Source organism: Macaca nemestrina, chromosome 4 (genome assembly GCF_043159975.1).
Source record: "Macaca nemestrina isolate mMacNem1 chromosome 4, mMacNem.hap1, whole genome shotgun sequence".
NCBI classification, from domain to species: Eukaryota; Metazoa; Chordata; class Mammalia; order Primates; family Cercopithecidae; genus Macaca; species Macaca nemestrina.
The window spans coordinates 150,077,322-150,097,961 of NC_092128.1; the positions used below are offsets into that span (position 1 = coordinate 150,077,322).

At 47.0% G+C, this 20,640-nt stretch overlaps 1 protein-coding gene across 7 annotated transcripts in view; it reads right to left on the reverse strand.

Moving 5' to 3' along the window:
- The window catches only part of LOC105497374 (vacuolar fusion protein CCZ1 homolog B), a 28,016-nt gene extending 10,251 nt beyond the window's left edge, over positions 1–17,765 (reverse strand). For 2 of the 7 annotated variants that reach the window (XR_011622619.1, XR_011622620.1), the window contains exons 1-10: positions 17,552–17,765; positions 16,207–16,304; positions 16,021–16,114; positions 15,652–15,729; positions 14,895–14,942; positions 13,543–13,626; positions 10,992–11,167; positions 5,500–5,581; positions 3,523–3,584; positions 2,482–2,593 (exon numbers count right to left, since the gene is read on the reverse strand). Coding sequence is in view for 5 of the 7 variants with exons in the window: in XM_071095359.1 (XP_070951460.1) it covers positions 2,482–2,593; positions 3,523–3,584; positions 5,500–5,581; positions 10,992–11,167; positions 13,543–13,626; positions 14,895–14,942; positions 15,652–15,729; positions 16,021–16,114; positions 16,207–16,304; positions 17,552–17,671 (954 nt within the window). In the remaining 2 variants the exon portion in view is untranslated. The remainder of the gene's footprint in view (positions 1–2,481; positions 2,594–3,522; positions 3,585–5,499; positions 5,582–10,991; positions 11,168–13,542; positions 13,627–14,894; positions 14,943–15,651; positions 15,730–16,020; positions 16,115–16,206; positions 16,305–17,551) is intronic. The other 5 variants (XM_071095359.1, XM_071095360.1, XM_071095357.1 and 2 more) reach the window with 5 other exon arrangements.
- Between the last annotated feature and the right edge of the window lie 2,875 nt (positions 17,766–20,640).

Consider the following 20,640-nt stretch of genomic DNA (forward strand, 5'->3'; position numbering starts at 1 on the left):
TCAACAGCATATTACACACCAGGCTTATGGAGATTTCAGAGTCATTACCTGGGTCATTCAAAGGGGAATGATTTTTTTCTTGAGATGGGGTCTCGAATTTTCCACAAATGGACATTCTTCCTACTCCAATTCCTGCTCTAAATTACACCTCCAACATTTTGGTTTGCTTTTTCGACCACATCTTTTTGTAGGCTCTTCCTGGAATCTCCCCTTCCCTGCCTCTGTCACAGCCCAACTTTGACGCTCTCAAGCACACCACGTGATGAACGAAACATCTTTTTATTTTGGCGGCTTGAACCCTGGAGCCCTCCCTCCTCCTGCTCGGTCACAGAGGTGCTGGGGTTGGGGTGTTGCCAGCAGACCTTAAGAGCCTGATCACCCCAAGATTTCCTTGTACCGTCTCATGCGTGAGAACTACTGCTCTAGATTCCCAACTGTTCTTTCCTGGTTTGTTCACTTATTCTGCTGACAGATGACCCTGTGTGACACCCTGAGGAAGGGTGCATGAGGGTAAACTTTTTGAGGCTTTTCATATTTAACTTTTTTTTTTTTTTTTTTTTTGAGACAGAGTCCTGCTCTGTTGCCCAGACTAGAGTGCAGTGGCGTAATCTCAGCTCACTGCAACCTCCACCTCCCGGGTACAAGTGATTCTCCTGCCTCAGCCTCCAGAGTAGCTGGGATTACAGGCGTGTGCCACCATGCCTGGCTAATTTTTTGTATTTTTAGTAGAGATAGGGTTTCCCCATGTTGGCCAGGCTGGTCTCGAACTCCAGACCTCAGGTGATCAGCCCACCTCGGCCTCCCAAAGTGTTGGGATTACAGGCGTGAGCCACCGTGCCCGGGATAATGTCTTCCTTTTGTCTCATCTGTGGTTGACAGCTTGGCGTGGCAAAGAACTCTATGCTCAAATTCATTTTCTCTCAGAACTCTGAAAGTCTCTCTTCCACTGTCACATAATGTCTGGTGCTAGATATGAAACTGTTGATGCCAGTTTCATTATTTTTGAGACAGGGTTTCACTCTGTCACCCAGGCAAGAATGCAGTGGTGTGATCATAGCTCACTGCAGCTTCCAACTCTTGGGCTCAAGTGGTTCTCCTGCCTCAGCCTCCTGAGCAGCTGGGACTACAGACGAGCACCACCACGCCTGGCTAATTTCTAAACATTTTTCTGTCGACACAGGGTCTTACTATGTTGCCCAGGCTGGCCTCCCAACTCCTGGCCTCAAGTGATCCTCCCACCTTGGCCTCCCAAAGTGCTGGGACTGCACCTGGCCCATTTCAATTTTTTATTAATAGATACAACTCTTCTAATTAGTGGATACTAATTTTTTAAAGTTCTTGTCTGTCCTCAGAATCATTTTTGTTTCTTTTGAGACCTCTACTTTTGTTTTTGCAGCCATATTTAACAATGAGGGAACGAGAAGGCTCACCAGGCTTCACTCAGAGTAGGATGAAGGTCTCAGTTCCGTCTGGGAGACAGAAATGCCAGAATGAGCAGGGCCTCATTCTCAGGGGCAGACATCCACGTTAGCCACTCGGGGTCTCTTCAGACTGTTTCCTTTCTTTAAACAGACCCTCACTTGTCAGCCAGGGATGGATGCTCAGCCGCGGGCCTATCTGTGCAAGGATGGGGGAAGGGGAGGCTGACTGGCCTCTCTGCCACACTTCACTTCACTTCCCCACCTTTCCAGGCCCAGTCCCCACTCTGACAACTCAGGTGACCCCTCCTCCAAGTCAGGAGCTTCTCTGGGCTTCCGCAGGGCTGTGGGTCCTTTGCCTTAGCACAGGGTTGCCACTCGTATTCCAGGCCTGTTCCGGCACCGCCCTCCATCAGGCGTGGCTGACAAGTCCCGTCTACCTTCCAGAGACGGACAGGACTCCCTCATCCTGACACACCCCGCTCCTTCCTGTTCCCCAACAGCATCATTTCTGAGCCTTTATGAATGAAAACTTCTCCGCAGCCTTAGGCAGGAAAGAAGAGAAGCACATACGCATGCTCGACTTCTTTCTTGAACCAAAAACTGCCTTTAATTAGAAACACAACCTGAGTACATATCCTTACAAGATGATGTCCTGACAGAAACAAATACGATCCTTATGGAATTAGCAAGCCCATAGCCTTAAAATCAGAGCAAAAGCAACATGCACAGACACGTGGCCACGGCCCCCATCTAGAGCCATTTCGAGAACAGGCAGCACCAACCTCTGACAGCCTTTGGTTTGAGAGCACGTGGGACTTCACACGTTTATGAATCACCATCTTAAACAGTTCCTCTTTCACTAATAACAAAACTGTTTAAAAGGAGCTGAAAATAAACTTACTACTCTAGAAGAACACCCATTTTGAGTTTTACCATAATCAGAACTTCCAACATCTTTTCCAAGAAACATTTAAGAGGTTTGCATACGCACTCGTGTACACGTACAAGAAAGATCGACTTCAGTATTAATCAGTAACGCTGGAGGGAAAAAAGTTGTTACCTTATAAACAATTAAATGGAGCTCTTCATAAGCGTCATCTGTATTTACAAAAATTTTGGGGAATCTGCATTTTGCATCCGGATCATTAAGGTTCAAGGGTCCGGTAAGAAATCTTAAAAGCAAGAACAGACATGGCTTGATTCAATGAGGTGAATTAGAATCAGGAATCTAGAAACAGAACACATTCCTACTTAATATTCACCAGTTGCTTTCGATGCCAGGTGCTATTTGGATAACACCGTATCAGAATACGCTGGCCGGGCCTGGTGGCTCACGCCTATAACCCCAGCACTTTGGGAGGCCGAGGTGGGTGGATCACCTGAAGTCAGGAGTTCAAGAGCAGCCTGGCCAACATGGCAAAACCTCGTCTCTACTAAAAATACAAAAATTAGCTCGGCGTGGTTATGGGCACCTGCAATCCCAGCCACTCTAGAGGCTGAGGCAGGGGAATTGCTTGAACCCGGGAGGCGGAGTCTACAGTGAGCTGAGGTTGTGCCACTGCACTCCACACTCCAGCCTGGGTGACAGACACTCCATCTCAAAAAAAAAAAAAAGAAAAAAAAAATTGGCGGGGTATGCTAAAGTAAGTTTTAACTCATTGGAAACATAAACTTTCCTTGTTGGTTACTGTCAATCAGATGGCACAAAGATATTTCAATGTTCATATTATCTTTACCAAAAAGATAATAGGCCAGGCATGGTGGCTCACACCTGTAATCCCAGCACTTTGGGAGGCCAAGGTAGGTAGATCACTTGAAGTCAGGAGTTCAAGACCAGCCAGGCCAACATGATGAAACCATGTCTCTACTAAAAACACAAAATGAATTAGCCAGGCATAGTGGCTTGTGCCTGTAGTTCCAGCTACTGGGGAGGCTGAGGCATGAGAATCGCTTCAGCCTGGGAGGCAGAGGTTGCAGTGAGCCGAGATCTTGCCACTGCACTCCAGGCTGGGTAACACAGCCAGACTCTGAGTCCAGAAAAAAATAAAGGAAAAGGAAGAAAGAAAACCCAGTATCTTAAATCAAAGAACAGAAGTCCTACCTTCCATAGTGCTGAAGATTTCCTGGCATTTCTGCTCTTATTGGAGAATCCCTTCCTGCTAACTGCAAATAAATTTAATGTTGAGAATGACTTATCAGACTTTTTATTTATTTATTTTCCAAGCTTTGAAAAACAGCATTCATTATCTACTAGTTGGTTCCATACTATTTGTCTTTTTCTTTTAGAGACAGGATCTTGTTCTGTTGCCCAGGCTGGAATGCAGTGTGGCATGATAATGACTCACTGTAGCCTTGAACTCCTGAGCTCAAGCAATCCTCCCACCTCAGCCTCAAGATACAGGTATATGTGACCACACCCGGCTAGGTTTTCAATTTTTGGCCAGGTGAGGTGGCTCATGCCTATAATCCCAGCACTTTGGGAGGCCGAGGCAGGCAGATTACTTGAGCCCAGGAGTTTGAGACCAGACGAGTCAACGTAGTGAGACCTTGTCTCAAAAAAAAAAAAAAAAAAAAAAAAAAAAGAGGGAGGACAAGAGGGAGGGGAACGAACAAGCGGAGAGAGTGAGTTCAGCTGAGCCCAATGATTTTTGTGTGTTAAGCTCTGAAAATACTTTCGGGAGAACACAGTGATATCATTTACAAGTTCTCTGGGAAAACTGGGAAATTTCAGTACCAGAGTGGAAAGCCAGGTCGGCACTAAGACATCTACTGAAAATTAGGTCTCATGTTGATAGAGGAGAAGACGACACAGATCGACTGTTTTAAAGATCACTGGCATTTTAAAGGTTCCTAGAACCCGATCCAAAATCCAATTTTTCGGCCAGGAGCGGCAGCTCACGCCTGTAATCACAGCACTTTGGGAGGCTGAGGAGGGTGAATCACCTGAGATCAGGAGTTCGAGACCAGCCTGGCCAACATGGTGGAATCCCATCTCTACTAAAAATACAAAAATTAGCTGGGCATGGTGGCAGACACCTGTAATCTCAGCTATTTGGGAGCCTAAGGCAGGAGAATTGTTTGAATCCAGGAGGTGGAGTTGCAGTGAGCGGAGATTGCATCATTGCACTCCAGCCTGGGCGATAAGAACAAAACTCTGTCTCAATAAATAAATAAAATATATAAATTAAAAGAAAAATAAAATCCAATTTTTCCTCTACTCAATGACTCACTCCTCTTAAAAACATGCTTTCTGGACTGGGGGCGGTAGCTAATGCCTGTAATCCCAGCACTTTGGGAGGCCAAGGTGGGCAGATCAAGAGGACAGGAGTTCGAGACCAGCCTGGCCAACATAGTGAAACCCGTCTCTACTAAAAATACAAAAAAATTAGCTGGGCGTGTTGGCAGGCGCCTGTAAATCCCAGCTACTTGTGAGGCCGAAGCAAGGAGAGTCGCTTGAACCTCTCCACCCCCGGCAAAAGTTCGAGACTCCGTCTCAAAAAAAAACCAAAAACACACACAAAAAACCAACGCACCCCCACAAAACGATGCTTTTTTTTTTTTTTTTTTTTTTTTTTTTGAGACGGAGTCTTGCGCTGTCGCCGGACTGGAGTGCAATGGTCAGATCTCAGCTCACTGCAAGCTCCGCCTCCCGGGTTTGCGCCATTCTCCTGCCTCAGCCTCCCGAGTAGCTGGGACTACAGGCGCCCGCCACCTCGCCCGGCTAGTTTTTTGTATTTTTTAGTAGAGACGGGGTTTCACCGTGTTAGCCAGGATGGTCTCGATCTGCTGACCTCATGATCCGCCCGTCTCGGCCTCCCAAAGTGCTGGGATTACAAGCTTGAGCCACCGCGCCCGGCCACAAAACGATGCTTTCTGCGTCACATCTGAATGTCACACACTGGAGAGCTGCATGTGGTTTTCTGTGCTAACTGATACACAACGACATAAATATCACACTAAGTCAAAATATACATCAGCAATGATCAGAAATGCTCTCACGCACCACCATCGCACTCCACCCGCCCCCTCTGTGTCCCTGGATGTGAGTAAGTGTGTGCAGCGATGGTCCCCATCATACCTCAGGCTCCATGTGCCTTGGAAAAAGGGAGGTGGTAAGGTATTTGTATAAAATTCTCATGTCGTCTTGTTCTAATCCACTCCTGGAACATCAGAAAAGCACTGGGTTAAACGTTTTGGAATTGTCTTCCGTCTTTCCACTGCTGTGATAAAGTTCATTTAAAAAAAAAATTTTTTGGCCGGGCGCGGTGGCTCAAGCCTGTAATCCCAGCACTTTGGGAGGCCGAGACGGGTGGATCATGAGGTCAGCAGATCGAGACCATCCTGGCTAACACGGTGAAACCCCGTCTCTACTAAAATACAAAAAAAATTAGCCAGGCGAGGTGGCGGGCGCCTGTACTCCCAGCTACTTGGGAGGCTGAGGCAGGAGAATGGCGTGAACCCGGGAGGCGGGGCTTGCAGTGAGCTGAGATCCGGCCACTGCACTCCAGCCTGGGCAACAGAGCTAGACTCCGTCTCAAAAAAAAAAAAAAAAAAAAAAAAAAAAATTTTTCAAGTCATTTTTAGTGACACAGAATAAATTCTAACTTTTTAAAGTCTAAAGCTACATAAAACTCAAAACAATCTATTTTTCTACCTGAGATCAAAATGAGTTTCCTTTTCCCTAACATAATTCTTAGCACTGAGGTAAATCTGAATTTACGTGGTATACTTTGTCAAACTTCTCCAAAAAATTTTAAGCTCTGGATAAAGCTCATTTTTTATTAAAAAAAAAATTTTTTTTTTTGAGACAACATCTTGCTCTGTCACCCAGGCCGGGTGCAGTCGTGCGATCACAGCTCACTGCAGCCTCAGCCTCCAGGGCTCAAGTGGTCCTCCCATCTCAGCCTCCAGACTAGCTGGGACTACAGGCGTGCACCACCATGCCCAGCTAATTTTTCTACTTTATGTAGAGATGGGCGTCTTGCTATGTTGCCAGGTTAGTTTCAAACTCCTGGACTCAAGCAGTGCTCCTGCCTCAGCCTCCTAAAGTGCTGGGATTACGTATGTGAGCCACTGTGCCTGGCCTCATCTTTTTTCAGTTTTCAAGAGATGAGTCTCGTCTGTCGCCCAGGCTGGATTACAGTGGTGTGCCCACAGCTCGCTGCAGCCTCCGATTCCTAGGCTCAAGCGAACCTCCCACCTCAGCGTCCTGAGTAGCTGCGACTACCGGTGCTTTTTTCTTTAACATTATATCAAGAGGCTCACCTCCTGACTGCGAAGTTCAGGAAGGCAAAGAGTTAAACTGGAGTCCAGGCACTGGAACTTCATCCTGACCTGCAAAAGGCTACTCCTACGTAGTCTTGTATTTTACAAGCCATTTGAGATAAAAAGTCACAAGGGATCGGACTGGTTGAATTCCATGTAGGATTATGCAGGAAACCTCCAAAGCCACACTGTTTCATTTTAGCAGCAGATGTCTCTTAGCTTCCTGGGTTTTACGGTAACCCCACAATCTCTCCCCTAGTTCCCCGGGAAAATATGGGTGTGCTGTAGACAGGGAACGTGATCCTAGGTCTCAGAAATGTACATGGATTTTAATTCTCCGCATCTCGGTGTAGAAAAAGGAGGAGGAGGAGAAAAACAAGCTTCAGGCAAACCGTCTAATCTGAAATGAGGCAGGAAGGAGCAGCACATGGAGAAAGCACAGAGAAACTAGCCGGCATCAGACTCTGGAATCAGTTTTTTAAAAGGAGAGAGACAGACAGACAGTGAGGCTGGATCTGGGGGTTTTCTATTCAAGATCACTGAAACATCCTGAAGGTGCCCAGGCGCGGTGGCTCACACCTGTAATCCCAGCAGGTTTTGGGAGGCCAAGGTGGGCAGATCACCTGAGGTCAGGAGTTCAACACCAGCCTGGCCAACATGGCGAAACACTGGCTCTACTAAAAAATACAAAATTTTGCTAGGACTGATAGCACGCGCCTCTAATCCCAGCTACTTGGGAGACTGAGGCATGAGAATCGCTTGAACCTGGGAGGCGGAGGATGAAGCGAGCTGAGATCACGCCATGGCACTGTAGCCTGGGGGACCGAGCAAGTGAGACTCTGTCTCAAAAAAAAAAAAATCAAAACAATATACTAAGTAAATACATAAGGGTAATATTTACTCTGCTTGTGACAAATTCTTTTATTTCCCCCTTTTTGGTGGAGACAGAGCCTCATTATATTGTCCAGGCTGGTCTCCAAGTAACTCCTGGCTCAAGCGATCCTTCTGCCTCCTCCTCCCCAGTAGCTGGGACCATAGGTATGTGCCACCGCACCTGGTTTAAAAGTCTTTCTTGGCATTTAAATGAGCAATTCCGTCAAAACGTGCTGTTTTTTTCTTAGGGTCTTGCTCTGTCACCCAGGCTGGAGTACAGTGGTGCTATCATAGCTCACTGCAACCTCAAATTTCCAGGCTCAAGTGATTCTCCGGCCTCAACCTCTGTAGTCTCTGTAGCTGGGACTGTCAAGTGCGCACCACAGTGCTCAGCTTTTTTTTTTTTTTTTTGCATTTTTTTGTAGAGATACATTCTATGTTGCCCAGGCTGGTCTTCAACTCCTGGTCTCAGGTGATCCTCCTGCCTCAGCCTCCCAGAGTGCTGGGATGACAGGTGGAAGCGATCGCAACTGGAGTAACATGCTGTTTTTCTTGAAGGTTCTTTTTGTTGCTACTTCCTGGGACTGACACCTCCAGTGTGCTCGTGGGGGAGAGGACAACAGAACAGTTCTGTACAGCCACCAGAGCTGTGCCCTGCTCTACCCCTTGGATGCTATTCCAAGATGACAATGCCAGCAGGATCCCCGGAGCTGGGCACCAGATTGTCCTGTGACTCCAGGCTTCCAAGGGCCAATGCTGCTAGTCACTCTGGCTCCAGCGTCTCCCAGAATGAGCTCCTGGAGGACCCTCTGCTCTTTCATTCTTCCTCACTCTCAGGAGGTTGCACCCACGGCAGGGCTTGTGTCCGTCCCAGAGATCAGAATCTCAGCTGCTCTTCTCTTTTCAGTGGAGACAAGGCCATGGGCCACTGCTGCTGGATTCCGGCTTGTCACACTACATCTCCCTATCACCGTGGATGCATGTCACTTGCAAGTACCTCCTGTCATTTTCATCTGGGAAGGAGCCACTCCCTCTGCAGATCTGATGCTACAGGAGCACAACTATCCTCCCATCTCCTACATTCCACGGCAGTATTTCACTTTACTAACATCGTGTGCGTATCACACAGAAAGCAACTACAGCAGAGTCAGTACAGCAGAAGGTTGCCCCATAAACAATTTGTCAAATTAAAAAATAGGTGGAGGCTGGGCACGGTGGCTCACACCTGTAATCCCAGCACTTTGGGAGGCTGAGGCAGGCGGATCACCTGAGGTCAGGAGTTCGAGACCAGCCTGGCCAACATGGTGAAACTCCATCTCCACAAAAAAATTAGCTGGGTGTTGTGGTACGCACCTGTAATCCCAGCTGCTCAGGAGGCTGAGGCAGAATTGCTTGAACCCAGGAGGCAGGGGTTGCAGCAAGCCAAGATCGATCATGCCACTGCACTCCAGCCTGGGCAACAGAAAGCGACTCCATCTCAAAAAAAAAGTAGGTGGGTTTTCACCAGAAATTTGTGTTGTCTTCCTAGGAGATAACAAAGTTCATGTGGAAACCCACCAAGTTGTTTATTAACTGGATTCAAATTTCTTTACAGTAACTTGTTTCTCTCCTTAAAATGGAGCTACAAGATTTTGGCAGGGAAGGTAAATTTCAGGGGAACTAGTTTGGCCTTTTCTATTAGCTGACCTCACGTTATAGTAGTAAAATATGGCCACACCCCTAACTAAGAAACGGGGCTAGGCCAGGTGCGGAGGTTCACACCTGTAATCACGGCACTTTGGGTGGCCAATCCAGGCAAAACACCTGAGGTCAGGAGTTTAAGACCAGCCTGGCCAACATGGTGAAACCCCGCCTCTACTAAAAATACAAAACAGCTGAGCATGGTGGCACGTGCCTGTAATCCCAGCTACTCAGGAGACTGAGGCAGGAGAATCGCTTGAACCCAGGAGGTGGAGGTTGCAGTGAGCCAAGCAAGATCGTGCCATTGTACTCCAGCCTGGGCAAGAGAGTGAGACTCTGTCTCAAAAAAAAAAAAAAAAAAAAAAAAAAAAAAAAAAAAAGAAAGTGGGCTATAGTCAATGGGAACATAAAACCTGAGGGTCCTGGAACAGCTGCGGGAGGGCCGGCCACTCCCTGCTACGCCTCCACGGCTTCTGTCCACCTACTCTAGGCCAAAAGTGCGCGGCCTCGGTTGCCATCCAGCTCTCAGGGGTCACGTATGCTGGGCAGTCTTGTGACCACCTTGTTCCTACTGCAGGACACAAACAGTTTGACGATAGCAGGTAATTTCCTGGTTTGTATAACACTTTGGATTTCTTAGATTTAAAAAAAGAACAGTAGCTTCTTTAAAAGAAAGCAGGTGCAGTGGCTCATGCCTGTAATCCCAGCGCTTTGGGAGGCCGAGGCGGGTGGATCACTGAGGCCAAGAGCTTGAGACCAGCCCGGCCAACACAATAAACCCCGTCACTATAAGAAAAAAAAAAAAAAAAAAAAAAAGCTACAAAAATTCCGCTTCTCACATTTGTCATTTCGGAAAAAACTCCAAAAGAAAAATAGGATTCCTAAACCTTACTTGACAGGAACATTTTCTCTTTTTTTTTTTTTTTTGGAGACTGAGTCTCTCTCTGTTGCCAGGCTGGAGTAGTGGCGCTATCTTGGCTCACTGTAACCTCTGCCTCCCGGGTTCAAGTGATTCTCCTGCCTCAGCCTCCCGAGTAGCTGCGATTACAGGCATGTGCTAACACGCCCAGCTAAGTTTTGTATTTTGGGTAGAGACAGGGTTTCCCCATGTTGGCCAGGCTGGTCTCAAACTCCTGACCTCAAGTGATCTGCCCGACTTGGCCTCCCAAAGTGCTAAGATTACAGGCATGAGCTACTGTACCCAGCCTTTCATCTTTCTTTTTTTTTTTTTTTTTGAGACGGAGTCTCGCTCTGTCGCCCAGGCTGGAGGGCAGTGGCGCAATCTCGGCTCACTGCAAGCTCCGCCTCCCGGATTCCCGCCATTCTCCTGCCTCAGCCTCCCGAGTAGCTGGGCCTACAGGTGCCCGCCACCATGCCCAGCTTGTTTTTTGTATTTTTTAGTAAAGACGGGGTTTCACTGTGTTAGCCAGGATGGTCTCGATCTCCTTACCTCGTTATCCGCCCGCCTCGGCCTCCCAAAGTGCTGGGATTACAGGCGTGAGCCACCGCGCCCGGCCCGCCTTTCATCTTTCATGCAACCAGTTTTAAACTCCTCTGCTTGGAAATTTTAACCCAAATCACCCTAGTTCTGCTTTAAATAATCACTGCTTTATTTTGACAGTATCTATGAAGATGCTTCCTACCCAGCCTCCCCCTGCAAGTTCCTGTTTGACAACCTGCCATCAATCCAGTCACTGCTGTTTTTATTATCTCAATTTTTTCTTTTAATACCATGCCTCGGGGTGTACCTACCAGATGAGCTGATCATTATAGAGAAACGCAGTGTATTTGACTATACTCAGGCTTTCCTCCATTCTATTAATAAAGGACTGGATTTTCAAATAAGTCATTTTATCCAATGGGAAGAAGCTGATTCCACCAAAAATGTCAAGTAAGTCACATGACTGCAAATGTAGCGTTTGCAAATACTGTGGAAAAAAAGTAAGGCATAAAATTTACTAAGAGTACACTGAATATAATGCTCCTTGATAATCTTATGTCAGACTCATATTTATGATACAATTACACACTAGCAAACAGCGCAACAATGAGGCCATGGCAAAAACATGGGTAACCGAGTGTGAACTCAGTACCAATTCCAAGATACAAAGTTCAAACATATCTAGTTAATGTTTATTCAGTATTGTTTTACCTCTTTTTAAAGTTAAGTTTTTTGAGATGGAGTCTCACTCTGTCGCCCAGGCTGGAGTGCAGTGGCGCAATCTCGGCTCACTGCAAGCTCCGCCTCCCAGGTTCACACCATTCTCCTGCCTCAGCCTCCTGAGTAGCTGCGACTACAGGCACCTGCTACCACGCCTGGCTATTTTTTTGTATTTTTTAGTAGAGACAGGGTTTCACCATGCTGGCCAGGATGGTCTTGATCTCCTGACCTCGTGATCCACCCACCTCGGCCTCCCGAAGTGCTGAGATTACAGGTGTGAGCCACCGTGCCTGGCCCAAAATTTTTTTGTTTTTTTTGGGGGGTATAGACAGGGTCTTGCTATGTTGCCCAGGCTGGTCTTGAACTTTCAGCCTCTGTGATTCTCATGTCTAGGTGTCCCAAAGCACTGGGAACAGGCATGAGCCACTGTGCCCAGCTAGCACTTTAAAGTATTTAATTCTTGGCTGGGTGTGGTGGCTCATGCCTGTAATCCCAGCACTTTGGGAGGCCAAGGCAGGCAGAACATTCGAGGTCAGGAGTTTGAGAACAGCCTGGCCAACATGGCAAAACCCCGTCTCTACTAAAAATACAAAATTAGCTGGGCGTGGTAGCCTGTAATCCCAACTACTTGGGAGGCTGAGACAGGAGAATCACTTGAACTTGGGAGACGAAGGTTGCAGTGAGCCAAGATCACACACTACACTCCAGTCTGGGTGACAAGAGTGAGACTGTCTCAAAAAAAAAAAAAAAAAAAAGAAAAAGTATTTAATTCCTTATAGTAGTGCCCTTCAAATTAGATTAACCTAATGAGGGATCTATCCATTAATACTACAGACAGTGCCATCTTTTTTCCCCCCTGAGATGGAGTCCTGCTCTGTTGCCCAGGCTGGAGTGAAGTGGTGCGATCTCAGCTCACTGCAACCTCTGCCTCCTGGGTTCAAGCGATTCTCCTGCCTCAGCCTCCAGAACAGCTGGGATTACAGGCGTGTGCCACCACGCCCAGCCAGTTTTTCTGTATTTTTAGTAGAGGCGAGATTTCACCATGTTGGCCAGACTGGTCTTGAACTCACGACCTCATGATCTGCCTGCCTCGGCCTCCCAAAGTGCTGGGATTACAGGCGTGAGCCACCACGCCCAGCCAAGAGTGCCATCTTAACTAAAATCGCGTCTAAATGATACGTAGTCAGGACAACAGTTGTATCCATATGTTGACGTGTAAGAGAGAAATGAGGACAAGAACAGAAACCAGGAGATAATATGCGAGTGGATAATTGTGGTCATTAAAATGACAAAACAAAGAAGTAATTCAGAGAAACAAAAAATTCGAAAATAGCTATGAAAGCTGTTTGAGACAGAAAAGTTGAACTCAACAATAGACACAGAAGGTATTTTCAGAAGAAAATAAATTGAGAATTGTTTCTTCAAGGGAAACTGGACTGGGCGAGTTGGCTCATGCCTTTAACCCCAGCACTTTGGGAGGCCGAGGAGGGAAGATTGCTTGAGACCAGCCTGGGCAAAACAGACAGGACAAGACCCTCTTTTTTTGTTTCCTTTTGAAAAAAAGATAAACTGAGCTTGACAAGGTCGGGTGAAATATGCAAAATTCAATCACAATGGAAGAACAGCACTTGGGACACAAGTCCCTAATGGCTCATCTGACACAGTCCCACAGCCAGTAACTCAGTAACTCTTCCTGCAGCAACACAGCTTATGCCTGTTCAGTAAACAGAGCCCATCCCTAACAATGTGCAACTCCAATAATCACGTTTTCCGTATCAACTGATCCATCACACAAAAGATCAACTGATCCCTCACACAAAAGACGGCTTTTGAGTAAGCCCAGGACAGATGCAGGTAAAACACAAGGAGGCCGAAGATGACTCCAGGACTCTTTAAGAGCCCCGGGGAAACGCAGGAAGCTCTGCCTTACAGCTGGAGGGAGGGTCCAGAGTGCACGCCTCACGCGTTTCCTCGCCTCACGCGCCTCCTCGCTGCTCCAGTTTTACGACGGTCTGTCTCAGGCTCTTTGCCACTTTCAAGTTCTGGGTTTTTTGTACGTAAGAAACGAACTTGTCTGTCCATATTTCTCTAAAAATCTGCTGAATGCTCACTAAAGTTATAAATGAAATTCAAAGTACTTACCCGATGGAAGAATTTCTCTAATCTTTCTTTCAGAAGCTCGAGGCCTCCATCTTCCATGGCTTTCAGAAATGTTCCATTAAAAAGCTATGAGGTAAAAGACGGCAGAAAAAAAAATCGATTTCCTATGCTCACTTTTTCAGTAGAACAAGTTCTTTTTTTCCTTTAGATTATTAATTCAGCTCATTAAATCTCCCAGTTCTTTTCAACAGAAAAAATATTTACATGAGAAAAGCTGAGTTAAAAATATAAGTTACAAAAAAATACTGTTAAGTGATGCTGTCTTTTTTTTTTTTTTTTTTTTTTAATTTTTTTTTTGAGACGGAGTCTCTGCCGCCCGGGCTGGAGTGCAGTGGCCGGATCTCAGCTCACTGCAAGCTCCGCCTCCCGGGTTCACGCCATTCTCCTGCCTCAGCCTCCCGAGTAGCTGGGACTACAGGCGCCCGCCACCTCGCCCGGCTAGTTTTTTGTATTTTTTAGTAGAGACGGGGTTTCACTGTGTTAGCCAGGATGGTCTCGATCTCCTGACCTCGTGATCCGCCCATCTCGGCCTCCCAAAGTGCTGGGATTACAGGCTTGAGCCACCGCGCCCGGCCAGTGATGCTGTCTTATATATGAAACTGCCTAATTGCTCTGGGCATCTTTCAAAAATTTCAACTCACCCTGAAGTTTCAATTTATATAAATAATATCACCCAAATTTTTATTTTTCAGTTTTCTTTCAATGAACGGAATCACCATTTTTATCCTTTTTTTTTTTTTGAGACGGAATCTTGTTCTGTCACTCAGGCTGGAGTGCAGTGGCGCAATCATAGTTCACTGCAGCCTCGACCTCCCAGGCTCAAGCGATCCTCCCACCTCAGCCTCCCAAGTAGCTGGGACTACAGGCATGCACCATGACACCTGAATAACTTGTACAAACATTTTTTGTAGAGATGGGGTCTTGCTATATTGCCCAGACTGATCCTGAACTCCTGGGCTCAAGCAATCCTCCCACTTCAGCCTCCCAGAATGCTGAAATTACAGGTGTGATACACTGTGCCCTGCCTCACTGAAATGTTTAAATCATAAAATTATCTGCATTCTGTACGTTCTTTGAGGACAGAGACACACGTTTTCATCAGTGGGGACACATTCCCACTCTGAGGCTGAGAGAGAGAAGGGAGTTCAATACTCCCTGAATAAATGTGGGCATAAACCTCACTACCTGTTTCCAAGGCCTCATTATTTTCTTCTCTAAGAGAAATACACAGTCACTTTGCAGTCACTGAAACATTTCTCTTTAAACAACCCTGGAGCCTATATAAACAGGGGTAACTGGTTGGACTCTCGGTTCAAAACGAATGCCAGGCTTACCTTGTACATGCTGTAGCACTGCTGTAGCACTGAACTATAAACCTTGTCCTGCAGACACAAAAACACAGCAGAGATCTCAATTCGAGGGAAAACAATGTCTATTGGAGAGATGGAAAAGCTACACTGACTCTTGGCCAAACGGTATAATGTTTATCAACTTGGTCCCACAATAGTTGTGTGCTGAAAAAGTGTTTACTTTTTTTTTCTTTTGTGAGATGGAGTCTCACTCTGTTGTCTAGGCTGGAGCGCAGTGGTGCAGTCTCAGCTCACTGCAACCTTTGCTTCCCTGGTTCAAGCGATTCTCCTGCCTCAGCCTCCTGAGTAGCCGGGATGACAGGTGTGCGCCACCATTCCTGGCCAATTTTTATAGTTTTAGTAGAGACAGGGTTCCGCCATATTGGCCAGACTGGTCTTGAACCCCTGACCTCAAGTGATCTGCCCGCCTCGGCTTCCCAAAGTACTAGGATTACAGGTGTGAGCCACTGTTCCCAGCCAGAAGTGTTTAAATTCTAATTTGTGACTCAGTAAGCCTTACTTTAGGAGGGCTTTCAATGTAGATGAAGAGCAGAAGGTATTAGTGAGAGAGGGCGCATATACATTTTAAAAAGACCGTGCTCATGTAAACGATAAACATAAACCTTTGCTATATACCCCGAGAAACCTCCGCAAAAGCCACCGAGTTTCAATCCGACCAATTGAGGGATTCAACATACTCAGTAATACATCTAAAATAAATAAATAAATAATGACACATTACCAACAACTCCTCCTCTTGATATTCAATAACTTGTTTCCCATCTTTACTCTGTTTTTCAATTATAGGATTCCGAACAACCTGCAAAGTTTGATAAACTGAAATTATACAATGAATTCATTATACCATGTTTTTTATTTTGCCTTAATTTAAAAACTTTGAACATGCTATAGCACCAGAAACACAACTTCTTAAAACAGCCCCAAGAACAAATAAAGCAAATAGGAAGAACTTGATTTTAAAATTACAACCAATTTTATTTTAATGTTACTTGGACGCAATAGCCAGAGAACTTTCCCAAACTCTGAATAGTAAAGATCACCCATAACTTCACCGTACAATTTCAGAAAGATACACCGTGTATGTAAATACCATGACCATCCAGAAATGTTCTTCTGGTTCATTGAAGAACTGTCTATTCTTCTGGGTATGTAAAGATTTTGCAGGTTTTGATGGGCTAAAGGTCCTACAAAGGTTAAAAAAATACGTTTGGGACAATTCTCCAGCAGAAGTTTTAAGAATTCACTGAACTCTAAAAGGCACACTTAAAGGTATTACCTTGTGAACTGTACAATAGCTTCACACAATCCGACATTTCTAATCTTTTCATTCTTTTCTACCTCATTTGGATGATAAAATAAAATCTTATTTTCCTCCTGAAACATGAAGAAACAGAAGCACATTAATATAAACATTTCATCTTAGCTACTGAAAACGCTAAGTTCAATGTCGACCTCTTGTGTCACACATGCTAATCACAAAACAAAACAAAGACCAGTTTTAGAAACACAGGTATTGTAATTCTAGCACTCTGAGAGCTCGAGGCGGGAGGATCACTTGAGCTCAGGAGTTCCAGACCAGCCTGGGCAACACAGTGAGACCTCGTCTCTATTACTAAAAATAATAAGAAAAACAGGAATTATCTCGTCGTGTGCAAATACTGCCCACCAGCCAGAAAGGCAGTTTCGATATTCAATAAGTCACGTTATATCTGAAGCAGCACCAGGTAATTTCTATGAAAACTCAGTCTCTAGATTTCTTTCCTAGTGCTAATTTGTAATACACCAATGCTTGTAAGAAATAAAGGTGTGCACATCTGCAGACACACAGCTCCCTGAAAATTAAATCCAGCCAGGTCCCAGGCATTTGAACTAACAAGTTTTTTTTTTCTTTTTCTGGAGATGTGGTCTCTGTGGCCCAGGCTGTAGTGCAGTGGCGCAATTACAGCTCCCCTGCAGCCTCAACCACTCGGGCTCAAGCGATCCTCTGGCCTCAGCCTCCTGAGTAGCTGGAACTCAGGTGCGTTCCACCACTCCTGGCTCATTTTTCGATTTTTTTTTTTTTTTTTGCAGGGGTGAGTAAGAGATGGGGATCTTCCTATGTTGCCCAGGCTGGTCTGGAACTCCTGGCCTCAAGCAATCGTCCCATCTCGGCCTCCGGAAGTGCTGGGATTACAGTCTGTCTCTCTCTGTGTCTCTCTCTCTCTCTCTCATTTGGCAGAAAACTTTTACAGGGTCCTCCAAGCTTGCATCGCTTGAGGGCTAGCGTCTGCCACTTTGCTTCCACGCTTCTAGCTGGAGACTAACCACTTAACAAAGCCAAGTTCAATGTTTATTTCCCAGAAGTGACGCAAGGCAAAGCGCAAACAGCCTCAACCTGGGGTGTGGAGTGACAGACCCGACAGGGCTTTATTCCATAGACAGGCATCGACCCAGGACCTGAAGCGGTCCCTGCCTGCTGTCAGGTCCCCGCCGCAGTCCCTGGCTCGGACTCGCACCTGGCGCAACGCAGGCTAGGTCTGTGCCGCTCGAGGTGGGCAGAACCACAGGACCGCCTCCTCGGGGGCACCGACACGGCCCGCCCCTCGGGCCCGTTGACCCCGCGCGCCGCCCACTCCGCATACCTCTCCTTCTCGCGGCCCGAAGCGCGGGTTGTAGATGAAGAAACTCAGCAGCGCGGGCGGAAACTGCTTCTCCTGGGCAGCCCAGGGCCCGCTCCCGGCCCCGGCCGCCGCGGCAGCCATCCCGACCCGGCCCCCACCTCGGGAGCCTCCCACGGTTGGCCCACAGACAACAGCCACCTGCCAGGACACCGCACTTCCGCCTCCCTCGCCGCCGCCCCGGAAGCGCTCGCCGCCAGCCCGGAAGAAGAACCTGCAGCGCGGTGTCCTCTTCTGGCACCCCTGGGTGGGCTTGTCCGTTTCCTGGCGGAGTATGTGTTTTGCTGGCTCGCGGCGTTCTCTCCTGGCTACAGGCGAGGGCTGCGCGTTTCTGGAAAAAGTGAGCGGGGCACTTTTTTTTTTTTTTCTAATAGGGTCTCAGTTTGTCATCCAGGCTGGAGTATAGTGGCGCGATCTCAGCTCACTGCAGCCTCAACCTACGGGACTCAAGCGATCCCCCTGCCTCAGCCTCCCAAGTAGCTAGGATTACAGGCGCGCGCCACCAAGGCCAGTTTTATTTTTTGTAGAGGTGGAGTCTCACTATGTTGCTCAGGCTGCCCTCGAACTCCTGACCTCAAATGGTCTCCCACTTCGGTCTCCCAAAGTCCTCCGATTACAGGCGTGAGACACCACCGCCCAACCTGTTGTTGTTTTGGTGATATTGTTTTTAATTTAATTTAGAGACAGGATCTCGCTTTGGCACCCAGGTTGGAATGCAGCGGTGCCATCATAGCTCACTGCAGCCTCCAACTCCTGGGCTCAAGCGATCTTCCCACCTCAGCCCGAGGAGTAGCTGAGAGCACAGGCATGCACCACCATGCCCAGATAGTTATAAAATATATATATATATATATATAATACAAATAAAATAGAGACAAGGTCTCACTTTGTTGCCCAGGCTGGTCTCGAACTCTTGGCATCAAGGGATCCTCCTGCCTCTGTTACTGGATGGAAGGTCTTGACCATGGATTGTCCAGGTTCTTGGCGTGTTGAACAAAGAATTGAACGAAATGCACAAATAAAGTAACAAAAAAACAAGGCAACGAAAGACAAAAAACAAACCCGAGTAAGGAGGAGACAGATTTATTAAAGCGAAAGTACAATTTACGGAGCAGGAGCGAGATAGAGCAAACGGCTCAATAGCCCTCATTAGGATTTTTATTAAGCTAGAAGAATTAGGTAACGCCCCTAGGTGCCCGTTAGAGGCCTCCAATTGGTTACACCCTCTGAAGGATTGGCCTGTGACCAATCAGAGGTTGCAGTGGAGACTTGTGGCACACACCCCCCGCCTCCCCCGTCAATCAGAGTCTGACACCCCACCCCACTCTGATTGACTGACTGAATCAGCGTCTGATTGACGGAATGAGCACGTGGCCTCTACGCTGCCTAATCCTGCCTAGAACTGGCTGCACCTGCTGTTCTTTTGTTTATGCCTTAACCCTTGGTTAAGGTTAACCTTACCCACATTCCCTATTCTGCCTCACCTGGCCTCCCAAAGTGCTGGGATTACAGATGTGAGCCACCCACACTTGGCCCATTGAGTTTTTAGTTTATTTAAAAAGTATTTTATTCTGAGACAGCACTTTGCTCTGTTGCCCAGGCTGGAGTGCAGTGGCCAGATCGTACCTCACTGCAGCCTGGAACTCCTGGGCTCAACAGATCCTCCCACCTCAGCCGCCTGAATAGCTGGGACCACAGGTGCGTGCCACCATGGCTGGCTAATTTTTAAATTTTTCATAGAGCTGGGGTCTCACTATGTTAACCCAGGTTGGTCTCCTGGGCTCAAGTGATCCACTGGCCTTGGGCTCTCCAAGTGCTGGGATTATAGGCATAAGCTCCTGTGCCCACATGGCATAGTTTTTTTTGTAGAAGGAAATGTAAAGACACAAAGGAAGTCTCATTTAGAAAGAAACAAGGCTGGGCATGGTGGCTCATGCCTGTAATCCCAGCGCTTTGGGAGGCCAAAGTGGGTGAATCACTTGAGGCCAGGAGTTCGAGACCAGCCCTGTCTCTACTAAAATACAAAAAATTACCAGGCGTGGTGGCACATGCCTGTGGTTCCAGCTACTTGGGAGGCTTGAGGCAGGAGAATTACTTGAACCCAGCAGGTGGAGGTTACGGTGAGCCAAGATTGCACCACTACACTCCAGCCTGGGCAACAGAGCAAGACACTGTCTCAAAAAAAAAAAAAAAAAAAGAAAAGAAACACATTTAGGGGCAGATGTGCATTCCATCTGGCCCATGAACATCATCTGCAGAGTCCCTGTTTGAGAGGCCTCAAGTGACCATTGCATCACCTACATTTACAAAGTCTGCCCCTTCCCCCCATTTCTTCAGCGCAGGTCTGGAGGCAGATGGGGCACTGTGTGTGCCACGGGAGCAGGATCAGAGGTGGCAGACTCCCCAGAGTGCCTGTTCCTGGACCTTGTCGCCTGGGATTCCCTTGCCTTTGAGTCATGTGGGTTGTGGCATAGTTGGGACGGCTTGTTACGGTTATTTGGATTTGAGCCTTAGCAGCATATGGTTTGGCCAAACTCAAGAAGACTTTGGTTTAGGTTGCCTCATCTGTCACATATTAAGTTTGGAAGCAGAACCACTTCCCTTATCCAACCTGGCAGAATAGACCACATTTAGGGAAGTGATGAGTTGGAGTTTGGACTTGAGACAGATCTGGGTGCATATCCACTTCTGCCATTCACTGACTGCACCAATCTCCTCGCACCAAAGAAGAGGTAGAGACTCTCTCGTCTCTATCTCTTATTTGGAAAATGGCTCATAGTAAATTCCTCCCAAGTGGGAATTTCACTTGAAGAATTAAGTGGGACTGTGAGTGTGCATCAGCTGCCAGCACCTCATCATGATTTCATAAACGATTGCTACTGCTCCTTGCCATTGATTCTTCCAATTCGCTTGCTCTAGTGCTTGAAATTATCCCATTAGACATCCATGTTTTGGCTGGGTGTGGTGGCTCATGCCTGTAATCCCAGCACTTTGGGAGGCCGAGGCTGGCAGATCACTTGAGGTCAGGAGTTTGAGGCCCACCATGGTGAAAC